Source organism: Pelophylax lessonae, assembly GCF_965119305.1.
Source record: "Pelophylax lessonae genome assembly, chromosome: 10".
Lineage (NCBI taxonomy): Eukaryota > Metazoa > Chordata > Amphibia > Anura > Ranidae > Pelophylax > Pelophylax lessonae.
This window is the reverse complement of record NC_138777.1, coordinates 3,836,914-3,864,894: the sequence shown is the minus strand read 5'-3', so window position 1 is coordinate 3,864,894 and position 27,981 is coordinate 3,836,914. Positions and strand designations below refer to the sequence as shown.

At 46.6% G+C, this 27,981-nt stretch overlaps 1 protein-coding gene across 2 annotated transcripts in view; it reads left to right on the top strand.

Annotated features, from left to right (window-relative positions):
* The window catches only part of LMO1 (LIM domain only 1), a 200,779-nt gene extending 173,226 nt beyond the window's left edge, over positions 1-27,553 (top strand). For both annotated transcript variants that reach the window (XM_082269802.1, XM_082269801.1), the window contains exons 3-4: positions 12,003-12,128; positions 27,076-27,553. In XM_082269802.1, the coding sequence (XP_082125928.1) occupies positions 12,003-12,128; positions 27,076-27,181 (232 nt within the window). In that variant the 3' untranslated portion in view covers positions 27,182-27,553. The remainder of the gene's footprint in view (positions 1-12,002; positions 12,129-27,075) is intronic.
* Positions 27,554-27,981: the final 428 nt, after the last annotated feature.

The following is a 27,981-nucleotide window of genomic DNA, read 5'->3' as shown; positions in this document are numbered from 1 at the left end:
CCGTCACATCAGTCTCGGCACCAGAGGAGCTTACACTCTAATGTCCCCTTCCCCACAGTCACATCAGTCTCGACACCAGAGGAGCTTACACTCTAATGTCCCCTTCCCCACAGTCACATCAGTATCTGTTCCAGAAGAGCTTACACTCTAATGTCCCCTCCCACACAGTCACATCATTCTCGGCACCAGAGGAGCTTACACTCTAATGTCCCCTCCCCCACAGTCACATCAGTCTCTGTACCAGAGGAGCTTACACTCTAATGTTCCCTCCCCCACAGTCACATCAGTCTCTGTACCAGAGGAGCTTACACTCTAATGTCCCCTCCACCACAGTCACATCAGTCTCTGTACCAAAGGAGCTTACACTCTAATGTCCCCTCCGCCACAGTCACATCAGTCTCTGTACCAGAGGAGCTTACACTCTAATGTCCTCTCCCCAACAGTTACATCAGTCTCTGTACCAAAGGAGCTTACACTCTAATGTCCCCTCCGCCACAGTCACATCAGTCTCTGTACCAGAGGAGCTTACACTCTAATGTCCTCTCCCCAACAGTCACATCAGTCTCTGTACCAGAGGAGCTTACACTCTAATGTCCCCTCCCCCAACAGTCACATCAGTCTCTGTACCAGAGGAGCTTACACTCTAATGTCCCCTCCCCCAACAGTCACATCAGTCTCTGTACCAGAGGAGCTTACACTCTAATGTCTCCTTCCCCACAGTCACATCAGTCTCTGTACCAGAGGAGCTTACACTCTAATGTCCCCTCCCCCAACAGTCACATCAGTCTCTGTACCAGAGGAGCTTACACTCTAATGTCTCCTTCCCCACAGTCACATCAGTCTCTGCACCAGAGGAGCTTACACTCTAATGTCCCCCCCACAGTCACATCAGTCTCTGTATCAGAAGAGCTTACACTCTAATGTCCCCCCCCCCAGTCATATCAGGCCTTTTTAAATGTTCATAAAGTGGATTAGTATTGATTAGTTTGGTGACAGTAAAGGAAATTAATTTTTGGATCTCTAGAAATGAATATATTTTTTGGGATCTCCATAGATGGAAATATTTTTGGATCTCTATAAAGCTCCCCCATAGTCTGTGAGGGTGTTGTGTCCCGGCCTTCTCTCCCATTGGTTGTAAAGGTCACATGTGACCGTGGTTTATATTCAGCGATGGCGCTGAGCTGCTCATTTTCCAGCTTTTCAATTAGCGCGGAGTTCTTGCGTCTCGCTCATCTGATGGCGATCCCGGCTTGTTAATAATCACATTATATTTGTAGTCACCGGCGGCCTCCAAGGTGCTTCAGACCCAATTCACCCCCCCCCCCCCATCCCCAATCCCCCCCCCCTCCCAGCCCTTATCAAGACAGAAAGAGAAGAAAAACATAGTTAATCCTTTTGCAATATATTATTGACCCCGCAGCGGCATTGAGGTCAGCGCTCCGCGCCACAAACAGATTGAAAGCTGTAATTGCCTTGGCAAAAAAAAAACCCCACCAGTGAATGGAATAATTGTCGGCGGATTTTTCCTTTTTCATTAGATTTTTTTGGTGGCGGGAATGGCGGTTATTTTTGTACGAAGACATAAAAATTCCGCGTTTGATGATTGTTTGCGGCGTGTCTCCCCCGAGGGGGGAAAAGAAAAAAAAATATCTTTCCTGAATCGCAGTTTTTTTTCCTGTTTTCACCCATATTGTGTATTTAAAATGTCCGCGCGGCGTTGTATTTCTTGACATAAAAACAGAGCGCGGCGGTCCGGGGCGGACGGCGGGACTGACAGCGTGCTTCATGGGTTGCGATACCTTTTAATGGAATATTATATCATTTATACAACGCACTGTATTCCTGTGTGCGGGCGCCAAGGACTCTCTCGCCGGTCGCAGTGTGGGGGGGGGGAGCCGGGGCACCTTGTCCCCCGGAATTCATTTCTCTAGATTGATGCGGGACGGCGGTCGCTCGGCGCTCTTGGTAAGCCGTCGGTATAATTATAGAAAACAAATAGACAGGAAGCTTAGAGAGATAAATTTCCCGGAATACAGTTTATTCCGCAGTCAACGGGAGACTCTGCAAGGGCAGCTGATCGGACTTATTGATGTTTTCTCTTTGTCTTCACCTGTGAGTCCAACCCGAGCCGATTGTCCCCTGCGAATCGGTCGTGTGCGGTCAATGGCGGCCGTGTCCCCAGCAACAGGGCCGTCTTTAATATTGATTGGACCCTGGGCAAATATTTTCTTGCACTTATCAACTATTTGCAGGCAGTAGGGGCTCAAGAGGCAGCCGCTTTGGGCCCCACAACAATGACTGGGTCTGGGGCAGCTGCCCCTTTTGCCCTTTGTTAAAGACGGCCCTGCCCAGCAATGGTGCCGAGGCAAAGTCAACACTTTTTGTTGGTTTTAGGGTGCGGAATGGTTAGGAGTCCCATCAGGATTTTTGGCTCCCCTTCACATTAGAAATCTCCGATCATGCCAGAGTCACCCCTTCATATCAAAGTTACCCCTCAGAGTATCCCCTTCATGTCAGACTCACCTCCTAATTTTAGAGTGCCCCCATCACATCAGAGTCAACCCTTCATGACAGGGTCCCATGCCTCCCATCACCACAAAGGCCTCCGTCACAGAGACCCTCAATATCACAGTCCCCCCATCAAAGAGCCCCCCAATCACACAATCCTTTAATCACAGAGCCTCCCAGTCATACAGCCCCCCCATAAAAGAGCCCCCCAATCACACAATCTTTTAATCACAGAGCCTCCCAGTCATACAGCCCCCCCATAAAAGAGACCCCCAATCACACAATCCTTTAATCACAGAGCCCCCCAGTCACACAGTCCCCCCATAAAAGAGACCCCCAATCACACAATCCTTTAATCACAGAGCCTCCCAGTCATACAGCCCCCCCATAAAAGAGCCCCCCAATCACACAATCTTTTAATCACAGAGCCTCCCAGTCATACAGTCCCCCCAATAAAAGAGCCCCCCAATCACACAATCCTTTAATCACAGAGCCTTACAGTCACACAGTCCCCCCATAAAAGAGCCCCCCAATCACACAATCCTTTAATCACAGAGCCTTACAGTCACACAGTCCCCCCATAAAAGAGCCCCCCAATCACACAATCCTTTAATCACAGAGCCTCCCAGTCATATAGTTCCCCATAAAAGAGTCCCCCAATCATGCAATCCTTTAATCACAGAGCCTCCCAGTCATACAGTCCATCCATAAAAGAGCCCCCCAGTCACACAATTCTTTAATCACAGAGTCTCCCAGTCACACAGTCCCCCCATAAAAGAGCCCCCCAGTCACACAATTCTTTAATCACAGAGCCCCCCAGTCACACAGTCCCCCCATAAAAGAGCCCCCCAATCACACAATCCTTTACTCACAGAGCCTCCCAGTCATACAGTCCCCCCATAAAATAGCCCCCCAATCACACAATCCTTTGATCACAGAGTTTCCCAGCCACACAGTCCCCCCATAAAAGAGCCCCCCAATCACACAGTCCCCCCCACCAAGAAGCCCCCAATCACACAGTCATCCATCACACAGACCCCCAATTCACATAGTCCCCCCACCAAAAAGCCCCCCAATTACACTGTCCTTTCATCACAGAGCCCCTCCTCAATCACACAGTCCCCCCCATAATAGATCCCCCCCCCCAGTCACACAGTCCTTCCATCACAGAGCGCCCCCATCACACAGTCCCCACCTCATCAAAGAGCCCCCTGATTCACAGTTCTTCCATCACAGAGACCCCCCCCCCCCCACCACTCACACAGTTCCCCCCCATGAAAGAGCTTTCCAATCACACAGTCTTTTCATCACAGAGCCCTTCAATCATGCACCTCCCAAAAGAACCCCCCAATCACAGTCCTTCCATCAACAGAGCCCCCCCCAATCACACAGCCCTCATCAAAGAACCCCCTGATCACACAGTCCTTCCATAACAGAGCCCCAATAACACAGCCCCCCATCAAAGAACCCCCCAATCACACAGTCCTTCCATAACAGAATCCCAATCACACAGTCCCCTCACCAAAGTGCCCCACGGTTACATAGTCATCCATCACATAGCCCCCCATTCACATATACCCCTACCAAAGAGCCCCCAATTACACAATACTTTCATTACAGAGCCCCCCCACCAAAAAGTCCCCAATCACACAGTCCTTTCATCATAGGACCCCCCTATCAAAGAACCCCCCGATCACATAGTGCTAACATCACAGAGCCCCCAATCACACAGCCCCCCATCAAAGAACCCCCCAATCACACAATCCTTCCATCACAGAGACCACCCCCCCTTACACACCAATCACACAGTCCCCCATCAAAGAGCCCCCCAATCATGGGCGTCTGTAGGTAGGGACAGGGGGGGGGGGCAAATGCCACCCCCCCGTATCTCAACTTCCCCTTTAAAGTGGCTGCTAAGCCACTTTATACCATCCTGTCTGGTCTGTTTAATAATCCTGTGTGCCCTGGTGTCAGTGTCTGTGTCAGTGTCTGTGTCTGTGTTTTAAAAAAAATAAGCCGTTCTTTACCAGTTTTTATAGTGCCGAGCGCCGCTCACGTGACCCGTTGGCTCTCTCCTTTCCCCGTCTGACAGCTGCCTGCCACGGGCGGGGCTGAGGATTTCTTGCTGAAGTCAGTCTGGAGGGGAGGAGGAGGAGAGGGGGAGAGGAGGAGAGAGGCCGCGGGTCACGTGAGTGGCTAATGGCGCTCTGAAAACTTTTTATAAAACACAGACAGAGGGGCACACAGGATATATTAACCGCTTGCCGACCGCCGCAAGTAGATTTACTGCGGCGGTCAGCCCCGGCCAGGCAGAGTGACGTTAATTAACGTTAATTAACGTCACTAGCCTGGGAGGGTCTGGGGAGCGAGCGCGCGCCCGCGGAGGCGCGCTCCCGCGCGGTCACGGACCCCCCGCGCGTGTGACTGGCGGACCCGATGTCCGCCGGTCACTCGGCGATCGTCGGGGGAGAGGGAGAAAGTCAGGCGGCTTGTGTAAACAAGCCACCTGTCATTCTCCTCGGTATAAAAACACTGATCACACGGATCTACTATGTAGGACCGTTGATCAGTGTCCTTACACCTCAAGCCACAGCCAATCACAGTAGAAAGCACGCCCCTAGGGACACACACAGCCCCTCCCTCCCAAATAAAGTTAACCCCTTCACTACCAGTGTATTTTTACAGTAACAGTGCATATGTATAGCACTGATTACTGTAGAAATGTCACTGGTAACCCAAAAAGTGTAAAAAATGTCAGTCAAGGGTCCGATCTGTCCGCCGCAATGTCGCAGTACCGCAAAAAAAATCGCAAATCGCCGCCATTACGCGTTAAAAAAAAACAACAAAAATAACAAAAATCTTTCCCTTTGTTAGTAAACGCGATAACTTTTGCGCAAACCAATAAAAATACGCTTTTTGCGATTTTTTTTACCAAACATAGGTAGGATAAAACAAATTGGCCGAAAATGTTAAAAAATTTTGATTTTTACATTTTTTGGGAGGGGGAATTCCATATAAAAAAATGTGAAAAATATTGCTATTTTTGCAAAATTTACGCTATTTTTTTGTTTATAGCGCAAAAAGTAAAAAGCGCACAGGTGATCAAATACCACCAAAAGAAAGCTCTGTTTGTGGGAAAAAAAGGACGTCAAATTAGTTTAGGTACAGCATCGCACGACCACACAATTGTCCGTTAAAATCACGCAGTGCCGAATCGCAAAATACCCCATGGTCGTTTAGCAGCCAAATCCTCCGGGGCTTAAGTGGTTAAACAGACTGTAGACAGGATATGAAACTTTAAATGAAACTACAGCCGCAGGAGGGGGGGGGGGCACTGACACAGGAGCAGACAGGCAGGGAGAGAGGACAGAAGACACATAAACTGACAACAGTGTCAGGGCTCAGCAGCCACAGGGGGGAGCCAATCAGTGGGTCCGGCAGGCCGTGATTTCCGCTGGGCACCCGCTGCCAATCGCTCCCCATGGAGACAGAATGGGGTCTGCTGTTGTACACACAGCAGACCGCTGTTCTGTCAGCGATGAACACAGGGATCCTCTTATTTAGGAACACAGGTCTCTGTGTTGATGCAGCAAGCCCATCCCCCACACAGTTAGAAAACACCCCCTAGGGACACATTTAACGCTTTGATCTCCCCTGGTGGTAACCCCTCCCCTGCCAGTGTCATTAGTACAGTGACAGTGCATATTTTTAGCACTGATTACTGTAGTAATGTCACTGGTCCCCCCAAAAGTGTCAAAATGTCAGTTAGGTGTCCGATCTGTCCGCCGCAATGTCGCAGTCCCGCTAAAAATCGCAGATCGCCGCCATTACTAGTAAAAAAAATAAATAAATAAATAAAAATGACATAAATAGTTTGTAGACGCAATAACTTTTGCACAAACCAATTAATATACACACATTGGGATTTATTTTACCAAAAATATGTAGCAGAATACAAATTGAACTAAAATGATGAAAAAAATTGATTTTTTTTTTTTTTTGGGAATGTTTTATAGCAGAAACTAAAAAATATTGTCTTTTTTTTTTTTTTTTTTAGAATGGTCGCTCTTTTTTTGTTTATAGTGAAAAATATAAAAGTCGCAGAGGTGACCAAATACCACCAAAAGAAAGCTCTGTTTGTGGAGAAAAAAACATTCATTTTATTTGGGTACAGCGTCGCACGACCGCGCAATTGTCAGTTAAAGTAACGCAGTGCCGAATCGCAAAAAATGGCCTGATCATTAAAGCGGAGTTCCACCCAAAAATGGAACTTCCGCTTTAGGTATTCTAACCCCCTGACATGCCACATTTGGCATGTCATTTTTTTTGGGGGGGGAGCGGGTACCTAGTTTTGACAGGTACCCGCTCCCACTTCCGCTCGGAGCGCCGCGGCGCCCTGAACGGAAGTTCTCCTCTTCCCCTCCCTCCCTGCAATCTTCTGGGACATGTCAGAGGTCCCAGAAGATTGCCGGCCAATCAAGATGCGCAGCGCGACTCGCGCATGCGCAGTGGGTACCCGGCTGTGAAGCCGCAAACTGTAACAGCCGGGTGCCCACAGCAGTGATGCCGGCGCCGAGGGAGAGGATCGAGGCTTCGGGCGGCCGCATCGCTGGACCGTTGGACAGGTGAGTGAAATGGCTGGAACTCTGCTTTAAGGGGGCAAATCCTTCCGGCCCAGAAGTGATTAACTAAATCCTGAAAAATCCGTGAAAAATTGTGAATCTTTGGTAAACATTTCCAATTACTTTCTGTACCAAAGACAACGGTCACCAAGACAAAAAGAAGGGGCGAATCTCCCCAGCGGGGACACAGACAACAATAAAAACCAAATTCAGTCCAATCTTCTTAGTGCCTCCTAAAAATGGGGTGCTCAGTGACCAGCCACCCGTGTACAGCTCACCCAGAAAAAAATCCAGCACACCAACAGAGATAACCCTGAAAACTCCAGATTTTGTTATAAAGTGCTTTAACCACTTCTGGACCGGAAGGATTTGCCCCCTTAATGACCAGGCCATTTTTTTTGCGATTTAGCACTGCGTTATTTTAACTGTCAAATTGTGCGAAGCTGTACCCAAATAAAATTGATGTCCTTTTGTTTCCACAAATAGAGATTTCTTTTGGTGGTATTTGATCATCTGTGCGATTTTTTTTTTTTTGCGCTATAAACAACAAAAAAAAAAACAATACTTTCCACATTCTACTATATAACATTCCCAAAAAAATAAAATGTAAAAATCTAATTTTTTATCATTTTAGGCCAATTTGTATTCTGCTACATATTTGTGGTAAAAAAAAAAAAAATCGCAATAAGCGTCTACAAACTAGGGGAAAGATGTCATTTTTATTTATTTTTTAATTTTTTTACTAGTAATGGCGGCGATCTTCGATTTTTAGCGGGACTGCGACATTACGGCGGACAGATCGGACCCCTAACTGACATTTTTGACACTTTTGGGGGTACCAGTGACATTACTACAGTAATCAGTGCTGAAAATATGCATTGTTATATCACAGGCACTCTATGATCATTCCAGAGAGAAGAACGGTCAGCTGTGTTTACAACAGCTGACCGCCGTTCTCTATCAGCGGGGAGCGATTGTGGGGTGCCCGGCGGCAATCGCGCCCGCTGGTCCCGTGGATCTGCATTCCCGCTGCCTAGTGGGGGTAGAAGCGTGCCACCGGCGGCGTGCGCTCGCCCCCTAGGGCCACTCCCTTTAACTGACGTAACCCTACCCTGATTTTCGCAGCCAAGCCAGCCTGCCGTAGTAAAACTGCGGCGGGCGGTCGGCAAGTGGTTAATGTAGACTGCAAGGAATAGAGCAATATGTAATAAACCATGGTGGATGTATGGCGGACATGTTTATTTTTGTCCTGTTTTTGCACTTTTCCTTGCAGTTTACGTGTATATTAGAACCTCAATAAATCCGGAGCTTTCAGAATTATGTCTGCCGGTGTGCTGGATATTCTTCAGAATTTTTGGTTTTGCTGAATTATTGACAAACAGAAATAAAAAAAAAAAAAAAAAACAAGAAAATAATAGTTAAAGTGGTATTAACCACTTGAAGACTGGGCGTTTTCTGGCGTTTTTTGTTTCCATGTGAAAATACGTTTTTCTTTTCTAGAAAATGAGTTAGAACTTCCAAACATTATATATATATATATTTAAAGCAGAGGCCTTAGAGAATAATTTGGTGGTTTTTGCAATTTTTTATGTCACACGGTATTTGTGTAGCAGTTTTTTCAAACAGGTTTTGGGGAAATTTTTACATTTTAATGCAAAAAAACACAATACATAATCCAATTATTTATTTATTTTTTTTTTTGTAAATGATAAAAGATGATGTTACGCTGAGTAAAAAGATACCAAACATGTCACGCTTTAAAATTGTGCACGCCCGCACAAAACTGCATAAATTTTACCATCCATAGGTCACGCTTTAAAAGCTCTCTCCTCATTGGCTCACTGGCTGTGATTGGCTCCCACTGCTGTCTCAGCTAATGTGGAGAGGGGGTCCTGGGACAGCCAAGGCCCCACCGTGCACATCGCTGGATTGACAGGGGGCTTAGGTGAGTATTGGGGGGGGGGGGGCAGCACATAGGTTTTTTTTAGAATGCAACCTTCAGCCATTAAAACCACTTTAAGGGGGAAGAGAAAGACAAAGTGAAGTGGAGATCATCCCTTTGATCTGGAGTTGAATGAAATAGAGAAGCTATAAAAGTAACAATGTCACTTTGTATCTTCTCTTTTATTTCTATCTCCTGTCTAAACAATGTTACTTTGTATCTCTCTATCTCCTGTCTGATCAATGTTTATAAACAATGTTACTTTGTATCTCTCTATCTCCTGTCTGATCAATGTTTATAAACAATGTAACTTTGTATCTCTCTATCTCCCGTCTGATCAATGTTTATAAACAATGTTACTTTGTATCTCTCTATCTCCCGTCTGATCAATGTTTATACACAATGTTACTTTGTATCTCTCTATCTCCCGTCTGATCAATGTTTATAAACAATGTTACTTTGTATCTCCATCTCCTGTCTGATCAATGTTTATAAACAATGTTACTTTGTATCTCTCTATCTCCCGTCTGATCAATGTTTACACTGTTATAAATAAAACAATACACAAGTTATACCATTAATAACATCTGCCTTCGCTGTTCCGGAGAATGGGGATTATTATACACTTTTCCATTCCTAATATTTCTGAGACAGTTATTGATCATCATCAGGTGACATTGTGATCAATGGAGAACGGCCATCCATATTACGCCTTGTTTTAGCTGCTTTCTGTCCGGCGTTCCTCGGACTTTGCTCTGCGCCCGAACATTGCAGATAATGCCGCACACATCACATGACCGTACAATACCCCGGGCTGGGAGGAGTCGCAGACTCCACACACAAGTGTGATTGGGGCAGAGACACAAAGGACCATCCAATTGGCAAAGCTGAATAGTTAGCAAATAGGTCAATGCACCGGGGAGCCGAGAATTATGGATTTGTTGCTCTACGAAGTTTGTCACGTAAAAAATTGTGGAAGGTGAAATCACATCCACTTATAACTGAAAATGGAATAATTAAAACACAACTCCGGGGTAACCGGTACAAACCAGACAGTGAGCCGCTAATGAGCTCCAGGTACTCCTGCAGCTCCGCTAAAGTCAATCTAATCCAGTGGCACAGCGTGGGTTGTCAGCGCCTGGGCCAAGGCAAGTAATTTGCCCCCCTGTCTCATGGAATTTTAGATATCCCCACCCTGATCACACCCCCAGACACCCCCCCTCCCCCAGACACCCCCCACCCTGATCACACCCCCAGACACCCCCCTCCCCCAGATACCCCCACCCTAACCACACCTCTAAATACCTCCCCACCCTGACCACACCCCCATATACCTCCAGACTCTGATGATACCCCCACCCTAATTACAGCCCAAGATCCCCCTACCCCCCAGATCACTCCATTCTGATCACCCCCCCTCCAGATACCTCCACTCTGACCACACCCCCAGATCCTCCCACCCCTCTAGATTCCTTTACTCTGATCACACACCCAAGATGCCCCCACCCTAATCACACCCCTTATTCTGATGAAACCCTCCAGATACACCCCCCCAATTCCTCTATTCTGATCACACCCCTAATCCCCTTCCCCTCAGATTCCTCCACCCTAATCACCCCAAATCCCTTCACTATGATGATACCCCCCAGATCCCCCCCCATCAAATCCCCTTACCCATCCAGATTCCTTCACTCTGATCACACACACCACCCTAATCTCACCCCTAGATACCCCCCACTCTAATCAAACCCCCCCCCAAAAAAAAACCCTCCCCAGACTCCTCCATTCTGATCACACCTCCAGATCCCTCCACTCTAATGACACCCCCCAGATACCCCCACCCTAATTACACCCCCAGAACCCCCCCCCCCCCAGATCCCCCCACCCTTTCAGATTCCTCCCCTCTGATCACACCCCCCAGATACCCCCCACTCTGATCACACCCCCCAGATATCCCTACCCCTCCAGATTCCTTCACTCTGATCACACACCCCAGATACCCCCACCCTAATCACACCCCCCAGATTCCTCCATTCTGATCACACCGCCAGATCCTTCCACTTTAATGACACCCCCAGGAACCCCCACCCTAATTACACCCCCAGATACCCCCCCCCCCACTTTGATCACACCCCACTGATTCCCCCATTCTGATCACACCTCCAAATTGCACCCCCCAGATAACGCCCCCCCAAGATCACTCCACTCTGATCACACCTCCAGATTCCCCTCGCCCACCACACCCCTATTCCCCCCACATCTCACCGGTCCTGCAGCACCCGGGGTCAGGAGGGAAGGCTGTGTCCTGTGCAGGCAGGAGAATATCTCCAGCTGGATGTCCAGTGGCGGTGGCAGCAACCAGCGGGAAGTCTCCTACACCCTGATCTCCTTCTACACTGGCACCCCCCCCCCCCCATAGCATGGCACTCACTGCCTGCACACACTCAGGTTTAGGATCCACCTCTGCATGCTTGGATCCTTATTTTCCTTCCTCCTCTTTCATAAACATGTTAATACATTTTTTAAATAAAACCTTTCTGTTTTCATTAAATATCATCATCACTGGGTCTCTGTGCTTCTCTATGCAATGTAGGCAGATCATGGCTGGTGGGAGGAGCCAGCAGGGGGCAGTACATAGCATCCTGAAACATCACAGCCCCCTGCACCCTCAGTCCTGATGGATGCAAACAGTGGGTGGTGTCTTGGGAGGAGTTATGCAAATATCCAAATGCCTTAATGGGTGGAGTCAGTCTGGAGGAGTGGGCGTTCCTAGGCAGGCTGCATTTCTAAAGGTAACACCCACATGTGATGCTGAGCCTCTGTGAGTGGGTATGGGTTTTTGTTCAGATGCAGAGCGATGTGCGATGTCTGTAATGGGTCACTGTGATGTCATTGCCGCCTTATATCTGATTGGTGTTTCTGTTTGGCAGGCTCTTCGGAACCACAGGGAACTGCGCAGCGTGCAGCAAGCTCATCCCCGCCTTCGAAATGGTCATGCGTGCCAGAGATAACGTTTACCACCTGGACTGCTTCGCCTGTCAGCTCTGCAACCAGAGGTGAGACGCTCTGCAGAGCATCGCTCTGTCCGCTTACATCCCTACATATAATGATATATTCTGCAGATTATTCCCTCTAAAGATCTGCAGAACATCGCTCCTTCCTGACAGATCCAGACTGATATATTCTCCAGATTATTCCCTCTAGAGATCTGCAGGACATCGCTCCATCCCATCCCCCTCCTGACAGACCCAGATTGATAAATTCTGCAGATTATTCCCTCTAGAGATCTGCAGAACATCGCTCCATCCCATCCCCCTCCTGACAGACCCAGATTGATAAATTCTGCAGATTATTCCCTCTAGAGATCTGCAGAATATCGCTCCATCCCATCCCCCTCCTGACAGATCCAGATTGATATATTCTGCAGATTATTTCATCACTGACCTCTCTACAGATCTGCAGAACATCACTCCATCCCATCCCCCCCCCCCCCCCCCCCCTCCTGACAGATCAATATTTGAGATCTGCAAAACATCGCTTTGTCCCGTCCACCTATTGAAAGATCCATATTGATATATTCTGCAGATTATCCCATCACTGACTTCTCTAGAGATCTGCAGAACATCGCTCTGTCCCCTCCCCCTCCTGATATAATCTGCAGATTATTCCATCACTGACCTCTGTACAGATCTGCAGAGCATTGCTCCATCCCATCCCCCTCCTGACAGATCCATATTGATATATTCTGCAGATTATTCCCTCTAGAGATCTGCAGAACATCGCTCCGTCCCCTCCTGACATAATGTGCAGATTATTCCATCACTGACCTCTCTACAGAACTGCAGAGCATTGCCCCATCCTATCCCCCTCCTGACAGATCCATATTGATATATTCTGCAGCTTATTCCCTCTAGAGATCTGCAGAACATCGCTCCATCCCCCGTCCCCGACAGATCTATATTAATATATTCTGCAGATTATTCCATCAATGTCCTCTCTACAGATCTGCAGAGCATTGCTCCGTCCCCCGTCCCCCCCGACAGATCCATATTGATAAACTCTGCAGATTATTCCATCAATGACCTCTCTACAGATCTGCAGAACATTGCTCCATCTCATCCCCTCCTGACAGACCCATATTGATATATTCTGCAGTTTTTTCCATCACTGACCTCTATGGAGATCTGCAGAACATTGCTCTATTCCATCTCCCTCCTGATATATTCTGCAGATTATTCCATCTTTGACCTTCCTAGAGATCTGCAGAACATCGCTCCATCCCATCCCCCTCCTAACAGATCCATATTGATATATTCTGCAGATTATCCCATCACTGACCTCTATGGTTAGCTGCAGAGCATCGCTCCGCTCTCATTGCTCATCTAATATCCCCCCACATATGCTCACTGGTTGGTTTTAAGCTTCTTGTGCTGAAATTTGAACTTTTTTCCCCGTGAAATCTCCATAAGTCGGGTTTTCCTCCCCTCCCCCCTCCCCCCATCCGGCAGATGTGTCCAGAAATCTGCCATTAATGTCACATGAAGATTTCCCGTCTTTATCGGATAATAACGTTTTTATGGAGACAGAAGTTTTTTTTTTCATGTTTGGATAATTTATAGAAGTGTGAAAACCCATTTCAGTTTATTTTCTTCTGTCTGCGTCCCATTGTGGGAGATTCCCCTTCACTTCCTGTCAGGGTGACACAACAGGAAGTGAGGGGAAATCACTCCAAAGCGTGGAGAAACTTCCTCTTACCAGAACAAGTGTCCCAGTTAGAAGATTTCCCCTCACTAAACCTAAAATGAAACCTAAAGTCCGGACGCCTTCTATTTATTTTATTTGTTTATTGCCACAAAGGATATAAATCCACTCTGTGTGCAACAAATGCCTTTGCAAACCCAGATATTACCTTGTAGAAGTAGCTGTGACATCATCACTGGGCTGTACATAGCCTGTGTTGAGAGCAGAGCTGTGGGCAGGGCAAAGTAGGCTCCACCCACAACAAAAACTACAGGAGGCTCCACCCACTACAGGAGGGGCAGAGACAAGACCAATACCCTGCAGATGGAGAGAGAGAGAAAAGCTGTGGAATTTGTTTTTTTATTTTTTAACTGCCACCGGTCAGTGTCCCTGATCACCGCCAGTCAGTGTCCCTGATCACCGCCAGTCAGTGTCCCTGATCACCGGCAGTCAGTGTCCCTGATCACCGGCAGTCAGTGTCCCTGATCACCGCCAGTCAGTGTCCCTGATCACCTCCAGTCAGTGTCCCTGATCACCGCCAGTCAGTGTCCCTGATCACCGCCAGTCAGTGTCTCTGATCACCTCCAGTCAGTGTCTCTGATCACCGCCAGTCAGTGTCCCTGATCACCGCCAGTCCAGTGTCCCTGATCACCGCCAGTCAGTGTCCCTGATCACCGGCAGTCAGTGTCCCTGATCACCTCCAGTCAGTGTCCCTGATCACCGCCAGTCAGTGTCCCTGATCACCTCCAGTCAGTGTCCCTGATCACCTCCAGTCAGTGTCCCTGATCACTGCCAGTCAGTGTCCCTGATCACCGGCAGTCAGTGTCCCTGATCACCTCCAGTCAGTGTCTCTGATCACCGCCAGTCAGTGTCCCTGATCACCTCCAGTCAGTGTCCCTGATCACCTCCAGTCAGTGTCCCTGATCACCGGCAGTCAGTGTCCCTGATCACCGCCAGTCAGTGTCCCTGATCACCGCCAGTCAGTGTCCCTGATCACCTCCAGTCAGTGTCCCTGATCACCGCCAGTCAGTGTCTCTGATCACCGCCAGTCAGTGTCCCTGATCACCTCTAGTCAGTGTCCCTGATCACCGCCAGTCAGTGTCCCTGATCACCGCCAGTCCAGTGTCCCTGATCACCGCCAGTCAGTGTCCCTGATCACCTCCAGTCAGTGTCCCTGATCACCGCCAGTCAGTGTCCCTGATCACCGCCAGTCAGTGTCCCTGATCACCGCCAGTCAGTGTCCCTGATCACCGCCAGTCAGTGTCCCTGATCACCGCCAGTCAGTGTCCCTGATCACCGCCAGTCAGTGCCCCTGATCACCTCCAGTCAGTGTCCCTGATCACCGCCAGTCAGTGTCCCTGATCACCTCCAGTCAGTGTCCCTGATCACCTCCAGTCAGTGTCCCTGATCACTGCCAGTCAGTGTCCCTGATCACCGGCAGTCAGTGTCCCTGATCACCTCCAGTCAGTGTCTCTGATCACCTCCAGTCAGTGTCCCTGATCACCGCCAGTCAGTGTCCCTGATCACCTCCAGTCAGTGTCCCTGATCACCTTCAGTCAGTGTCCCTGATCACCTCCAGTCAGCGTCCCTGATCACCTCCAGTCAGTGTCCCTGATCACTGCCAGTCAGTGTCCCTGATCACCGGCAGTCAGTGTCCCTGATCACCTCCAGTCAGTGTCCCTGATCACCTCCAGTCAGTGTCCCTGATCACCGCCAGTCAGTGTCCCTGATCACCTCCAGTCAGTGTCCCTGATCACCTCCAGTCAGTGTCCCTGATCACCGCCAGTCAGTGTCCCTGATCACCTCCAGTCAGTGTCTCTGATCACCGCCAGTCAGTGTCCCTGATCACCTCCAGTCAGTGTCCCTGATCACCTCCAGTCAGTGTCCCTGATCACCTCCAGTCAGTGTCCCTGATCACCGGCAGTCAGTGTCCCTGATCACCGCCAGTCAGTGTCCCTGATCACCGCCAGTCAGTGTCCCTGATCACCTCCAGTCAGTGTCCCTGATCACCGCCAGTCAGTGTCTCTGATCACCGCCAGTCAGTGTCCCTGATCACCTCCAGTCAGTGTCTCTGATCACCGCCAGTCAGTGTCCCTGATCACCGCCAGTCCAGTGTCCCTGATCACCGCCAGTCAGTGTCCCTGATCACCGCCAGTCAGTGTCCCTGATCACCGGCAGTCAGTGTCCCTGATCACCGGCAGTCAGTGTCCCTGATCACCTCCAGTCAGTGTCCCTGATCACCTCCAGTCAGTGTCCCTGATCACCGGCAGTCAGTGTCCCTGATCACCTCCAGTCAGTGTCCCTGATCACCGCCAGTCAGTGTCCCTGATCACCTCCAGTCAGTGTCCCTGATCACCTCCAGTCAGTGTCCCTGATCACTGCCAGTCAGTGTCCCTGATCACCGGCAGTCAGTGTCCCTGATCACCTCCAGTCAGTGTCTCTGATCACCTCCAGTCAGTGTCCCTGATCACCGCCAGTCAGTGTCCCTGATCACCTCCAGTCAGTGTCCCTGATCACCTCCAGTCAGTGTCCCTGATCACCTCCAGTCAGCGTCCCTGATCACCTCCAGTCAGCGTCCCTGATCACTGCCAGTCAGCGTCCCTGATCACCGGCAGTCAGTGTCCCTGATCACCTCCAGTCAGTGTCCCTGATCACCTCCAGGCAGTGTCCCTGATCACCGCCAGTCAGTGTCCCTGATCACCTCCAGTCAGTGTCCCTGATCACCTCCAGTCAGTGTCCCTGATCACTGCCAGTCAGTGTCCCTGATCACCGGCAGTCAGTGTCCCTGATCACCTCCAGTCAGTGTCTCTGATCACCGCCAGTCAGTGTCCCTGATCACCTCCAGTCAGTGTCCCTGATCACCTCCAGTCAGTGTCCCTGATCACCTCCAGTCAGTGTCCCTGATCACCGGCAGTCAGTGTCCCTGATCACCGGCAGTCAGTGTCCCTGATCACCGCCAGTCAGTGTCCCTGATCACCTCCAGTCAGTGTCCCTGATCACCTCCAGTCAGTGTCCCTGATCACCGCCAGTCAGTGTCTCTGATCACCGCCAGTCAGTGTCCCTGATCACCTCCAGTCAGTGTCTCTGATCACCGCCAGTCAGTGTCCCTGATCACCGCCAGTCCAGTGTCCCTGATCACCGCCAGTCAGTGTCCCTGATCACCTCCAGTCAGTGTCCCTGATCACCGCCAGTCAGTGTCCCTGATCACCGCCAGTCAGTGTCCCTGATCACCGCCAGTCAGTGTCCCTGATCACCGCCAGTCAGTGTCCCTGATCACCGCCAGTCAGTGCCCCTGATCACTGCCGCACCAGTTATATGATGAAGCTGTACTGCACTGGTGAAATATAAAAAAAAAAAATGTGAAAAAAAAATTACATTTCTTAATTTTCCCAAAAAATTGTGACAAAAAAATTACAACTTGAAAAAACTCGCCACTGTCTGCTTTCTGACGTACGCAGTGGGTGTGCCAGTTGTGCCTGGGCACACCCTAATCACCCCATGTGGTGCAGATTGCCATTGCTGATATTTCACCAAAGCCCCCCAACGGGGCTCCTAAAAAAAATTATAAACAATAATACGTAAAAAAAATAAATAAATAAAAGAACTACCGACACCAACCTCTGCCCTGCTGGCACTCTTCATGTTTTAATACATTTTAATTTTTTTTACATTTTATTTATAAGAGTGTGTGCATATATATATATATATATATATATATATACATATATATATATATATATACACATACACAATATCTGACAAAAGTAAGTACACCCCTCACATTTTCTGTAAATATTTTATTCTATCTTTTCATGTGACAACACTGAAGAAATGACACTTTGCTACAATGTAAAGTAGTGAGTGTACAGCTTGTATAACAGTGTAAATTTGCTGTCCCCTCAAAATAACTCAACACACAGCCATTAATGTCTAAACCGCTGGCAACAAAAGTGAGTACACCCCTAAGTGACAATGTCCAAATTAGCCATTTTCCCTCCCCGGTGTCATGTGACTCGTTAGTGTTACAAGGTCTCAGGTGTGAATGGGGAGCAGGTGTGTTAAATTTGGTGTTATCGCTCTCACTCTCTCATACTGGTCACTGGAAGTTCAACATGGCACCTCATGGCAAAGAACTCTCTGAGGATCTGAAAAAACAAAAAACAAAACACAAATACAAAGAACACAAAATAAACTAAACAATGTTAAATATAACAGCCCCCCCTCCCCCCCCAAAAAAAAAAAATTAAATAAAAAATACCCTCTAAATAAAGGAAACAGGAGTCTGGTTTTTTATTTTTATTTAAATCTTGCAAAATTGAGAATTTCTGCTTTTGTATCAGTAACATGGTTGGAGTCGGCTTGTCCTGGTGAGGTCAGAGTTAGGTGATTGACTCTGAAGGTATTGTTGGGTGTTCTGACAATATTGGGGGGGTTAGAATCTGGTTCTCGCAGCCTGAGCACTCATTTCACCTCTACCGGACCTGTTATTGTGCCAAAAAATCCCCTTACCATCTTTATTAATTTCTGTTGTTTTTTTTTTTTTTTATTTTGGTTTATTTTATTTAATAAAAAAAAAAAAAATAAAAAGCAAATTCAAAATTGTAAGGTGACAATACACAAATTAAAATTACAAAAAGGAAAAAAATGAATTATTATTTATTTTTTTTTTTGTATTTTTAGTTATAGAAATAAAATAAAAAGCAAATAAAAAAGGGGATAGAGTAGAAATAGCAATCATAAAAAGGAAGAAACAAAAACACAAATATGGTGAACACAAACTAAACTACCCTAAAATATAACAGCCCCCCTCCCCCCAAAAAAACAAAAACAAAAAAGAAATATGGCCTCTAAATAAAGTAAAAAATAGTAGATATATTTTTTTTTTTTAAACACAAATCTTGTGCAGTTGAGGATTTCTGCTTTTGTGGCACAATCTGTAAAACTAATTATGCTGGAATCATCCCTAGTCATGAACAAAACATATTTTTTTTACTTACAATCTCTGCTAGGAATTCTCTTGTTTTAAGCAAAATTAAAAAAAAAAAAATTTTTTTACTTAGAAGATTCACATTTACGCCCCAAAAATGGCAATAAAATAATTCTGAGGATTCTCTGCACACATGTCCTCCTCTGATGGTGACACGAAGGAACAAGCTACAAGGTGATTTTACAATCGATCGGCCCAGTAGACGAATAATAAGCAGTCTGGGATTACAGCGACATCTAGTGGCGGCGAGGCGTCTACGGCGGTGCCGACATCTGGGCAATAATTCACTGCAGATGTAATTAAGCTGCGGGTATCATATAAATATTTGAGGTTATTTTCCAGGCTGATATATTTATATAGGAGGCCAAATATATGAAGCTCCTCTGGGAATATTCGCAGATTTACAGCCGTAAAATTCATCATTATTATGTCGCAGGCCGGCATGGTGCAGACACCGGCGCGGTGAACGCCCGCCGGCCGCAGCGCGTGTACGGGGGGTATAAATAACCCTTTCTTGTAAATTACGTTTAGAAGGAAATACTGACATTTTTCATCATTTATGACCTCCGTAGGGTTATAATTTGGCTGCGTTCTCCTATCCATGTCATGGCTTTTACCAGGGACTAGGACTTCTGAAAGGACTGTTCAGTTGTGGTCATAGGTGTGTACAGCATATTACATTAGGGTGTGCACCCCAAAGCTCAAACACATGTGTGTGTGTGTACATATACTGACAGTGTCCAGAGAGATGTGGACAGAGATTGTAGCAGTAGGGCAGAGATTGGTGTCAGTAGGGCAGTGGACGGTGTCTGTAGTTTTCTTTTTTATTATTATATTCTTTATTATTTTTTGTTTTATTTTTTTAAATATTTATTTATAATATTTTTATTTTTTTACAATATTTGTTTACAATGTTTTTTTACAATATTTTTATTTTTTTTACAATATTTTTATTTTTTACAATATTTTACAATATTTTTATTTTTTACAATGTTTTTTTACAATATTTTTATTTTTTTTTACAATATTTTTATTTTTTTTTACAATATTTTTATTTTTTTACAAAATTTTTAGGATCCAAAACGGGAGAATTTTCTTCATTATGGACAGGGTACTCAACGTAGAGCAGCAGGAGGAAGAGTAGGATGATCAGGGTGTGCCCAGGCACGCCTGGCACACCCTGTGCACATACCTATGCTTGTGGTTCACTCCAACTATTTTAAAAATTCCTAAAACTCCAAATTGCCCATTCCCATTGGGTTTAAAAAAGAATTATACATGACAGAGTAGCAAATAGTGAAATTGTGTGGAATGGTTTGGGGGAGCTCCTGGCAACCCTGACTGATGAGATGATGGGGCCAAAAAACTACCTGAGTTACTTCCTTTACAAATTCTACCAGGGACACTAAGATAGAAGAATGGAACCTGGCTGGACTGGCAGTCAATCTATGGAAGGGTGAGACCTGATGGGACTGGCAACCAGTCTAAGGAAAGGGGTACCCGGTGGCACTGCAATCAATCTAAGGAGGGTGGCACTGACAGTAAATTCAAGAAAGGATGGGACCTGGTGGCACAGTGGTCAGTCTAAGGAAGGGTGAGACCTGGTGGCACTGGCAGTTAATTCAAAGAAGGGTGGGACATGGTGGTACAGGCGCTCTATATAAGAAAGGGTAGGACCTAGTGACGCTTGCAGTCGATCTAAGGAAGGGGAAAACCTGGCAGGGCTGGCAGTCATTTCAGAAAAAGGCAGGACCTGGTGGCACTAACAGTCGATTTAAGGAAGGATGGGGCCTGGTGGCACAGGCGTGCCAGTCAAACTAAGGAAGGATGGGCCTGGTGATACTGGCACTCGTTCTAAGGAAGGGTGATACTGGCACTCATTCTAAGGAAGGGTGAGACTTGACTCGATTGGCAGTCAATTTAAGGAAGGGTAAAAACTGGTGGAATGGGCAGTTGATCCAAGGATGGATGGTACCTGGTGAGACTGGCAGTCAGTCTAAGGAAGGGTGAGACCTGGGGGCACTGGCAGTCAATTCAAGGAAGAGTGAGACCTGGTGGCACAGGCGGTCAATCTAAGGGTGGGACCTAGTGGCACTGGCAGTCAATCTAGGGAAGAGGAAGACCTGGAAGGGCTGGCAGTCATTTCGAGAAAAGGTGGGACCTGGTGGCACTGGCAGTCGATTTAAGGAAGGATGGGCCTGGTGAAACTGGCAGTCGTTCTAAGGAAGGGTGGTACCTGGCGAGACTGGCAGTCAATCTAAAGAAGGGTGAAACCTGGTGGAACGGGCAGTCGATCTAAGGAAGGATGAGACCTGGTGGAATGGGCAGTCGATCTAAGGAAGAGTGATACCTGGCGAGACTGGCAGTCAATCTAAGGAAGGGTGAAACCCGGTGGAACAGGCAGTCGATCTAAGGAAGGGTGAGACCTGGTGGAATGGGCAGTCGATCTAAGGAAGGGTGGTACCTGGCGAGACTGGCAGTCAATCTAAGGAAGGGTGAAACCCGGTGGAACGGGCAGTCGATCTAAGGAAGGGTGAGACCTGGTGGAATGGGCAGTCGATCTAAGGAAGAGTGGTACCTGGCGAGACTGGCAGTCAATCTAAGGAAGGGTGAAACCCGGTGGAACGGGCAGTCGATTTAAGGAAGGGTGAGACCTGGTGGAATGGGCAGTCGATCTAAGGAAGGGTGGTACCTGGCGAGACTGGCAGTCAATCTAAGGAAGGGTGAAACCCGGTGGAACGGGCAGTCGATCTAAGGAAGGGTGAGACCTGGTGGAACGGGCAGTCGATCTAAGGCAGGGTGGCACCTGGCAAGACTGGCAGTCAATCTAAGGAAGGGTGAGATCTGGTGGGCATGGTGGCACTGCAGTCAGTCTTAGAAATACATGTTCTGTGCAGATGAGAAGATGATTCCAGAAAAAGTGATTTTGCAACAATGTCAATTTTAGCAAAACTGCCCCCCTATCACCACGTAGACTGCCTTTAAAATTAATTTAGAAAAATAAAAATTACAAACATTTAATAATTGTATGTATACAAATTTGTATATATTTAGATTTTTTTTTTTTTAAGCACATAAAAAAATAAAGGTAAGTATTTAAGAACATATTTGAGTATTTTATTTTAAAAATGTGTATTTTTGTTCACATATAATAAACAAAATGCACAAAAATAAGAACACAAAAACAAGCACATTTTTGTTTTGTAATATTTTTATTTATTTTTTTATGTGGGACAAATAAAATTAAAATACACTAAGCAAATAAGGAAGCAAATGCAAAATAAACCATCAACCCTCAAGAGAAATTTAAAGCTTATTACACCCCTACAAACCACCTAAAATTACCCAATTCCCTCTCCCTCATTGAGTACAATGCACTACATTCGTATGTCAAAATGTTGCCAAAATTTTCAGTGAAGGGAAAGCTGTCAATGTTGCTCATCCTTCAATACTGTATAGAGATAGAAGCTCTTACACATAGCGGCCTATTTATAAAGCAGTGAATGTGTTTTCAATGACAGGAAATTTTGACCCACCTGTGAATGTTTTGGTGAATGTCACATTTACCGCTTCGTAAATACACCCAATAATACAGCGCACCTGGAAAGTATTCACAGCGCTTTACTTTTCCCACATTTTGTTATGTTACAGCCTTATTCCAAAATAGATTAAATTCATATTTTTTCCTCAAAATTCTACAAACAAGCTCAGTCAGGGAGGTGACCAAGAACCTGATGGTCACTCTGACAAAGTCCCTTCTCCCCCGATCGCTCAGTTTGGCCGGGCGGCCCGCTCTAGGAAGAGTCCTGGTGGTTCCAAACTTCTCCCATTTACAGATGATGGAGGCCACTCTGCTCATTGGGACCTTCAATGCTGCAGAAATATTTCTGTACCCTTCCCCCAATCTGTACCTCCATACAATCCTGTCTCTGAGGTCTACAGACAATTCCTTGGACTTCATGGCTTGGACTACATTGTTAAACACTTGGCGACCGCCCGCTGCATATATATAGGCTGGCTCGGCTGCACGAATCGACGTACTGGTACGTCGGTTCGGGGGAGTGGTGCTGGGGGGCAGCGCACGCCGCAGGCGGCTCGCTCCTACCCCCACTAGGCAGCGAGCTTGCCAATCCACAGGACCAGCAGCTGCGATTGCCACCGGGCACCCGCGATCGTTCCCCGCTGAGAGAGAAGGACGGTCGGATGTTGTAAACACAGCTGACTGTTTTTCTCCCTGGAATGATCACAGAGCACCTGTGATCCTTCTATATAGGTCTCTATGATCATTTCACAAGTCCCTCCCCCATACAGTTAGTAAACACCCCCTAGGCTCACACTTAACCCTTTGATCGCCCACTAGGTTACCCCCCTTCCCTGCCAGTGTCATTAGTACAGTGACAGTACATATTTATAGCACTGATTACTGTAGTAATGTCACTGGTCCCCCCCAAAAGTGTCAAAAATGTCAGTTAGGGGTTCGATCTGTCTGCCGCAATGTCGCAGTCCCGCTAAAAAAAAAATTGCTGATCACCGCCATTACTAGTATAAAAATAAATAAATAAATATGACATAAATCTTTCCCCTAGTTTGTAGACGCGATAACTTTTGTGCAAACCAATCAATATACACTTATTGGGATTTTTTTTTTTACCAAAAATATGTAACAGAATACAAATTGGCCCAAAATTATGAAAAAATTAGATTTTTACTTTTTTATTTTGGGAATGTTTTATAGCAAAAAGTGAAAAATATTGTTTTTTTTTTTTGTTTTTTTTCAGAATTGTCGCTCTTTTTTTGTTTATAGAGCAAAAAATAAAAATCGCACAGGTGATCAAATACCACCAAAAGAAAGCTCTGTTTGTTGGAATAAAGGACATCAATTTTATTTGGGTACAGCGTCCCAAGACCGCGAAATTGTCAGTTAAAAGTAACGCCGCGCCGAATCGTACAATATGACCCAGTCATTAGGGTTAGTTAAGGGTTTTTCCTTAATTATTTGTTTATTAATTATATTAATATTTTGGGAAAAAAATATATTATTATATATATATTATATATATATATATATATATATATATATATATATATATATATATAATACTAAATTACTTATATTATTTATTAATAAGTTAATTAAGGGTTAATTCTAGTCCAGAACTGGTTAACCATTGGACCTTATATAGACAGGTGTGCGCCCTTCCAAATCATGTCCAATCAACTGAATTTACCACAGGTGGACTCCAATCAAGTTGTAGAAACATCTCAAGGATGATCAGGGGAAACAGGAGACACCTGAGCTCAATTTTGAGTGGTGTCATGGCAAGGGGTGTGAATACTTATGTACTTGGGATTTTTTCATTTTTTTTTTTTTTTAATAAATTTGCAAAGATTTCAAACAAACTTCTCTCACGTTGTCATTCTGGGGGATTGTTTGTAGAATTTTGAGGAAAATAATGAATTGAATCAATTTTGGAATAAGGCCGTAACATAACAAAATGTGGAAGAAGTGAAGCGCTGTGAATAATTCCCGGATGCTCTGTATTCATATATATATATATATTTTCGGCTCCCTGGTGATTGGAGAGAGTGCGCTGTACCTGCACCGTCCGTGATGTATTGCAGCAGCTGAACGTCACCTAATGAATGGCCGCCGCTCTCCATAATGGAATGTGCAATTAATGGGTCGCTTTTTAAGAGATTCTTTCAATTAATCTCAGGCAATTAATTCCATAATGCAGCTTAAAGCAGCACAACGTCCCCCTGAAATTAATCACAAAGACTGTTAATTAACTCTGCGCTTTAACCCTTTGAAGGACTCGGCTACCTTTATACCGTCATGTTGGTGGTACGAGCCTCGATCCGCCCGCCGAACGTTCAATGTGATTGTTTAGTGCGCAGGATATTGATAAGGGCCGAGGGGTAGAATAGGGCCGGTGCATCGGCCTAGAATGATCTGATTGGGTTTAAGAAATCACGTGGGGAAGAACAATTCCTTGAGGTCTCATTCACATTGTGTGTTGCGGCAATAAATGCGTGGACACACATTGACGCATTTTACCTGCTCTATGTGCAGTGCGTTGTGGTGCTATTCAGGGCTGCCGTTAGAAATCACGGGGCCCCCATACAGCCTACCTGGCAGCCCCCCCCCCGAATATATTAAGACAATATTTTCACAAAAAATACACTAAAATCATTATTAACGGACACAAACATAACAGGGAACCTGTGTGAATTAGCCATTTTTAATTGTTTTTTACATAAAAAAAATTATAATTTATTTAAAAATGTTTACATTTTATTTTACAATTTTGTTTAAATTAATTTATTTAAATGTTTTAATTTTTTTTTTTTTTTAACAATTTGTTGTTTTTTTTTTTACAGGACAGGAAAGTTTGCAGTGCTGAGGGGGGCACAGTGAAAGGGGGGCACAAGGGGAGAGGGAGGATAATCAGGCAGAACAGGGAGGGGGGATCGGTGTCAGCGAAGTAATTACAGGAACGATGCCCTGTGTCTGTGTCTCTCCCTGCAGCAGCTGAAAGCTGGCAGGAGGGGAAGAATTGGTCTTTCAGCTGCTGCAGAGAGCCGCACAGGGCTTCCTTCTGTAGTTGCCCCTCCGCCCGACCGCACCGATTCCCTGTGCTGTTGAGGCCCCCTGTGTGCCTGGGCACACCCTAATCACCCCTGTGTGGCGCAGATTCCACCTGCTGTCCACCCCCCAACAGCACTGCCACCTTTCCTTCTCTCCTCTCCCACCAGCTGCTGCTGCAGGCACAGGATGACATTTACTGGCCTCTTCCTTTTCTGAATGAACACAGTGTGTGTTCAGTACCAATCGCTCACTGTGTTTATTCATGACTGAAGCATAGTAAACTGTGTTTGTCAATGAACAAGAAGCTGCTCAGCAAAGAGCACTGCACATTCATTCACTGTCCAGTGCAGCTGAGGCTGCAGGGAAAGAGACTGAGGATTCTCTGTCCTCAATCCCTTTCTCTGTCTCAAACCTGGGACATCAGGGGTCTGATATTTCACTAAAGGAATGGGCTACTCCACTGCACAACACATCAATGCACCACAATCAGAGGCATGCACAGGGGGGGGGGGGTTCAGTGGAATGGTTAAAGGGGAAGAATGTGTGCGGTTCTGGTGAATGTTAATAAGAGAGAAGGTGTGCGGATAAGGTGAATGGTAATAGGGGGAGAGACTGTGTACTGTACAGGTGAATGGTAATAGGGGGAGAAGGTGTGCAGTTCAGGTGAATGGCAAAAGGTAGAGAAGGTTTGTGGTACCGGTGAATGGTAATAGGGGGAGAAGGTGTGCGGTTTAGATGAATGGTAATAGGGGGAGAAGGTGTGCCGTTTAGAAGAATGGTGATAGGGGAGAAGGTGTGCGGCTCAGGTCAATGGTAATGGGAGAGAAGGTTTGCGGTTCAGGTGAATGGTAATAGGGGGAGAAGGTGTGCGGTTCAGGTGAATGGTAATGGGGGAGAAGGTGTGCGGTTCAGGTGAATGGTAAAAGGGAGAGAAGGTTTGTGGTACCGGTGAATGGTGATAGGGGAGAAGGTGTGCGGTTCAGGTGAATGGTAATAGGGGGAGAAGGTGTGTGGTTCAGGTGAATGGTAAAAGGGAGAGAAGGGGCAACGCTGTACCGGCATCTAGGTCTATTGATGATTGCTGCTGGTGGAATCTATTGTCGCTTGTGGGGTTCTATTTTTGCATGGAGGTCTACTGTTGCTGGGGAGGTCTATGGTTGCTGGGAGGGATCTACTGTTGAGAGAGTGGTAAATTGTTTCTGGCTGCTGGGGGATCTATTGTTGCTACTGGGGAGGGGTGTGTGTTGTTGCTACTGGGAGGGATCTGTTGTTGAGAGGGGGGGGCATTGTTGTGTGAAGAAACTATTGTTGCTGGGGGAGAAGAAGATCTATTTTACTGCTATTTTTGTTATCATTAACAAGTTGCATACAAATTACTTAGCACCACAGAATGATATTTGGTTCCGCATTCTCTAAAAGGGGCAGTACTGGGAGGTGGGTAGGGGGTGGAACCAAGGGCTGGTGCTCAGGGGTGGGTAGGGGGCGGAGACTAGGGGTGACTTAGAAGGGGGGTTCCTGCACCTATTCTCTGAGAAAAAAAGCCCTGATGATAAGGAACCCGGAAATTCCACAGAGCCCCAGTTGGGAAAGTCTGGTGTACACAAACCCAAAGTCACCCCAAAAGTTGAAAGGTGTACCCACCGGGAAATGGCACCGTGTTTAACCATCCCCTGTTTTCTTCCCGCAGGTTCTGCGTTGGGGACAAGTTTTTCCTGAAGAACAACATGATCCTGTGCCAGATGGACTACGAAGAGGGGCAGCTCAACGGGAGCTTCGAATCCCAAGTCCAATAGCAACTGGCATTGCGGCTTCGCCAAAAGCTCCTCTGATTGGCCGTCCTGCCACTCAAGCAGCGACAAAGTGTCCGTTGGCTCGCCTGCAATATTTTTTTAAATCTTTGGCCCCCTCCCGAACCCCCCAAGGACTGTGTACGATGTGGTACTCTCCGTCCCCCCCACGAAGCAGTTGCGATTTTTAGGTGTACAGTCGTGCCTGGTTAGCTGAGCACTGCGTTTGCCTGTATGTTCGTCAGGGATTTTGGGAGGGTGGCGTTCTGGGGACGCTCCTGTACAGTCTGTTTTATGTATATAAACTGGAACATTTATTTTATGAAAATGTAATGCAATTTTATTACTGGTGTGAAATTAAAAGATTATGAATGTTTACTGCTTGGCCTGCCAGTTTATTTGCACCGTGCTTCTATCCAGGGAACCCTAAAGAGGACCTGTCATCAGGAAAATGACAGGAATGGACCTCCAGGAGGCGGCACTGGAGCCCCAGAGCTGCAACTGTTATCAAAATTATGGAATCTGGGAAAAAGTAGCCAATAAGTTTCAGGGGTTGAAAGGTGCCCCCTCCATTAAGGCTCCTAAATAGAATGAAGGTCTTGGTGGTGGACTAATGGTAGGAGATTCATAGTAATGGAACAGGTAGCCTTCGGGCACGCTCACCACCAGCTGATGGCTGCAAAGGGAGTCTTATCTAAGAGAATCCTAAAGAGGACATCAGCAAAGTGACAGGTATGGGCCTCCAGAAGGGTAGATGGGGACTAGAGAAAGGAATGAAGGTCTTAGTGGTGGACTTCAGGTGGGAG